Genomic DNA, 4,538 nt, shown 5'->3' with positions numbered 1-4,538 from the left:
AGCAGAATCAGTTTTCAACCAAACATGAGTCCAACGTCTAACCATTGCCACCTCAACTGCTTCAATAATTGCTAGAACCTCAGCATCAATAGCACTTGGGACAGCAGCATTATAAGAAAATCCTCCCAGGAAGAGACCATCTGAATCCCTAAATACTCCGCCAAAGCCAGCTCTAGCAGGATCTGAAAAAGACCCATCCGTGTTCGCCTTGATCCAACCCGGAGGCGGAGACTCCCAAACCACAGGGGTAAACCTATTATAACTTGTGGTGTATAGGTTGAAGAAAAAATTATAAAATAATAATAATAAGCGAAGAAAAAAAAAAAAAAAAAAAGGAAACAGATTTTTTTTAAATATAATTTAGAGTTCAAAATTACCATTTTGCCCCCTAAAAGGGGCCCACATAATAGATTTAACGTTCAATTTGGACAGAGATCCAAAAATTGGACACGGCTGATGAATTTGGAGAGTACAGGGGTGTTACTGATTAAATTGAAACTAGAGAGATTAACATGATGACAACCCCTAATCTCAAGGGGGGGGTAAACTGAAATTAGTCATAACGTATATCATGAGGTATCATAAGGCTAGCTTCTGCTTATCATATATTCTTTAGTTTTCTCTATTTTTGTTGTTGTTTCTGTTTCTCGTCTTTGATTGACTAGAATTGATTGCTTATCTAATGCATACTATAGGGTTGATTTCGTGATCACTGGTAATGCTAGGTTTGGCTGTATTGCATTTAAACTATGCTTAATGCTTAAACTTTCTTGTTTCACCTAAAAATTCTATTTTCTCTTATTGATCATTAGTCCATTATCCATCTCAAACTCAAATGTTCTTTAAGTTTCTTTACTTTTTTTCTGGTCTTAGTCCGTAAGACTGTATATGAGCGCATATCCACTTGAATATGTTTCTTTCTTTTTTTTGGTTTGAAGAAAAAAAAAACAAAAACAAAAAAAAACAAAAAAAGTGGAATCGTGTTGTTCAAAGAGGAAATGTGGGCTAGGCCTGCCACAGATGTGTGGGCTTTTGTTCTAGATCGAAAGAGGAAGAGAAAAACAAGGTCTTGCTAAATGCTAATCGATACACAGTACTCGTAACCGGTGAGAGTGAAAGAGTGTGATTCAACTCGGTGCGTGCTCGACTCCAACCAGCTTGGTAAGCCTCTCTCTATCCTCAATCTGTTTGAACTCTAATCCCAGTTGAGATTTCATAAACCCCTTGTGATTATCATCTTGTTTTTTTTCTCTTTCTTGTCTTGATTCTGGGCTGGGGCAGATGGGTTTTGCTCTGCTGGGTTTGGAGAGTTGGTGTTCCTTATGGGTTTTTAGTCTTTCGTAATCACTTTCTCACACTTCACAAAATTGCTTTTATATTACGTATGAATTTCTGGAATTTTAAGAACGTTGGAGCTATTTTTGTTAGGTGTAGGGACTTTGAGGAAAGAGAAATGTCCAGGTTTCGAGCACTGTTGCAAGCAACCAAGAAAGGTATTATATTCCTCTTTGTGTTACTTGAGACATTCTACGAGCATTGCTTAAGTCCTGTTCAGTGGTTCAAGTTTAGAGGAGATGTTTGGCTTTTTTCACTTATGATATATGAACTTAAATATTTGTATCGTCACTATTCTGTTTCTTGTGCATTGAATTGCAATTTAGCTCTCACATGGAATGTCGAAGACCTGGTGCCTCCCAGTGAGAGATATATATTTAATTTCGGTTCAAAGGAAGAGCTGAAGAAGTGGCATTTATATTCTGATTCTGAATATGGAGGTATATAACTTGGTCTCTCCTTTGTAGGCATGTATAAGAAACGACTAACAGGATTTAGGAATTATTGTGCAGTTTAGAATTGATTCACAGTCAAGAGTGTCCCATGTGTGCAATTTTGCTTTTTATCCGTTTATAGACCTGTAGGTTTTATTTCTTTCTTTTTTCTTTTTTCGTTGATAGATTTAGTGATTTGAATGATATTTTTCACTTTGGATATGTAGTTAATTTCCCTGATAATGATATGCATGTCAATGTCTATTGATTTTGCAGGGTTGTCCTCAGCATCTTTAGAGATATCAGATACTGGAAATGGACTCAATGGTAAATTTCCCATACTTATGGAAGCATATCATAGTTTCTGGAAACCAGTTTCATGCATTATAATTGATGACTTTTACAAATTGCTAAAGTGACAAGGCATGTGAGTACCTTGGTGGCGGAGTTTAGGATACCAATGTAACTTATGAAATTTCAAAGTTTGTGAATCCTCAATAAGCTAGTTGATTATTATGGACTTACTTAATGAATCCATTCTAACTTTTACTTTTTGTATTAGGAATTTTCTCGGGTAACCTTTCTTCTGATTTTGCTGAGGGTTCAAAGTGGAAGATGAACAGGAGTGGCTTTTGTGGAATGCGGTCCAAAAAGGTTGAACAATATTTCCAACATTTTAGGGCTATAAGCTTTTCTGTAGCACTTGTGGTGAATGATTGTTCCTGTTTGGCTTTCAAGTATTAGCACCATAATTCTTATCTTGCTTTTCTTGATCTGAATTTCATGTATAACAGTATGTGGTCCTCCTATTTTTCTTGGAAGTTGTTGATTCAACTAATCCTAAAATGAGTGAAGAACTTCTTTTGTTTTTCAACTTCAGACTCAATAAGGACTTGAAAATTGTTGCTTGTATCTTTGATGTGACCACAATGCAGACTCTTTAATTTTTTATAAGATAGACCACCATGCAAACATTGGATTCCGCTTCAAATTCAGCACAAAATGATGGAAAGATTTAATTACAGCATACTAGTATCCACTTAAAACTTGTTTGCATCAGTTTGAAATGTATTTTTCTTTGCAGTTTAATGGCTTCATTGATTTGGATGCATATGATACCATATCACTAAAAGTTAAAGGAGACGGAAGATCCTACATATCTACGGTGATTATTCTTTTCTTGATCAAGTACTGAGAGGGGCTGAGTGGATTTGTACCTTCCATACTACTTCCCCTTTTTTTTTTTTTTCCAATATCATAAATTATCGTTGGACTTGCATATGCAGATTTATACAGAAAACTGGGTAAATTCCCCTGGACAAGATGAAGATAATTCATGGCAGGCTTTTGTTTTTGTACCAAAAGACAACTGGTACATTGCAAAGGCAAGTTCTACTTACCTCAATGTGTTTTGCTTAGTTATGTGATACTTGGACCTAGCTCTCTCATACCCCCATTTCTTGTTTGTTGACTTCTCAAAATCTTTATGCCTCTGTACCCAAAAAAAAAAAAGGATATATCGTCTGCCTACCTCACAATACTGTTGATCATCTGATATAGAATGAAGAAAAAGAAAACATAGCATAACACCAGGACAATCTGACAGCTTATGCATTTGTTGGAGCAATTACAACCTTGTTTAGGGTTAATATATTATTGAATTTTGGAGCTCTGCTCATTTTTGCATCATCTTCCAGATTCCTCTTTCTCGTTATCTACCAACATGGAGAGGGAGTGTTATAGACGCAGAGATGGAAATGAATCCTGCCCGCGTTGTTGGTATGTCTCTCTCAGTGAATGCAGAAGGTGGTGTCCCGGGTGCTAGATCTGGTCCGGGTGATTTCAAGCTTGAAATTGATTGGATAAAGGCTTTAAGAACAGAGTGATTTTGTAAAACTTATGAAACTCGGTTGTATTCAAGTTTTGTTTTGTAGTAACAATTTATATACAAAAAATGAATGCTTCTGCTGCGCTGATTAAGAGAGAGAGAGAAAAAAAAAAAAAAAAAAACCATGCACAAGTAATAAGTTCAATGTCATCAAGTTCTTTTGTTTTTTGGTTTTTCTTCTTTTTGTTTATATTTTTCTTGAAGGGGAAATCTTAATTACTCTATATGGGTGTGGATAACTACGTGAGCAGTTAGAATGTGGAGAAAATAACTTCATATTTTCTGTTTTTGTTTTTTTGTTAAATTTCTTTTCTTTTTCTTTTATTTTGTGAATTGGTCTTTTTGTTATTCTCAAATATTTCAATTCAAAGGTTTTTTTAATATTTAAGGGATATTTTGGTAAAAAAAAAATTTGGTTTTGGATGACAAATTTTCTTTTCTTAATAATAGCATAGATTAACTCAATTCTCGATCTGCGGTGGCGCTCATTGGGGCCACACTAGGGGAGGTTATGCACCTTGACAGGTCGGGAATTCGCAAGGGCACAGCGGCGCTGGTTCAGATCATACATGTATTGTCGACGCCGGTACGAAAGGTATTCCCTCCCTCCACCTTTGATTTTACGTCTGGAGCATCTGCTATTGTGAGATTCAGGTATGAACGACTCGTTGGTTTCTGTCGTGTCTGCAGAATGATGGAGCATCAACGATCGGGGTGTTCTGGGGCCCCAGAGGCGATGGTGGTCTCTGTCGGTCATAACCCTAACCCTAACTTGGCTAGGGTTTTTTTTTTTTTTAAAAAAAAAAAATTAAAATAGAGGATTAGGCGATATTAGCCCCTCGTTAGCGGTCATTGCGCAAGGCGCCTACCCTCCCTATAAT

General features: G+C 36.3%; 1 protein-coding gene across 2 annotated transcripts; it reads left to right on the top strand.

Moving 5' to 3' along the window:
• The first annotated feature begins 1,038 nt into the window (after positions 1-1,038).
• On the top strand, positions 1,039-3,779 carry LOC112189080 (probable complex I intermediate-associated protein 30). Of its 2 annotated transcripts, XM_040515013.1 has the most exons (9): positions 1,105-1,161; positions 1,282-1,340; positions 1,429-1,493; positions 1,662-1,775; positions 2,046-2,096; positions 2,332-2,423; positions 2,854-2,934; positions 3,056-3,154; positions 3,467-3,779. In XM_040515013.1, the coding sequence occupies exons 2-9, from the start codon at positions 1,282-1,284 to the stop codon at positions 3,653-3,655; spliced, it is 750 nt and encodes a 249-aa protein (XP_040370947.1). In that variant the 5' UTR covers positions 1,105-1,161; the 3' UTR covers positions 3,656-3,779. The 2 variants fall into 2 exon arrangements, with proteins under 2 accessions (XP_024184119.1, XP_040370947.1); XM_024328351.2 differs by lacking the exon at positions 1,282-1,340 and having other exon boundaries at positions 1,039-1,161.
• Positions 3,780-4,538: the final 759 nt, after the last annotated feature.

Source organism: Rosa chinensis, chromosome 2 (genome assembly GCF_002994745.2).
Source record: "Rosa chinensis cultivar Old Blush chromosome 2, RchiOBHm-V2, whole genome shotgun sequence".
NCBI lineage: Eukaryota > Viridiplantae > Streptophyta > Magnoliopsida > Rosales > Rosaceae > Rosa > Rosa chinensis.
Note: the sequence above shows the minus strand (reverse complement) of the source record. Positions and strands in the feature narration are given on the sequence as shown.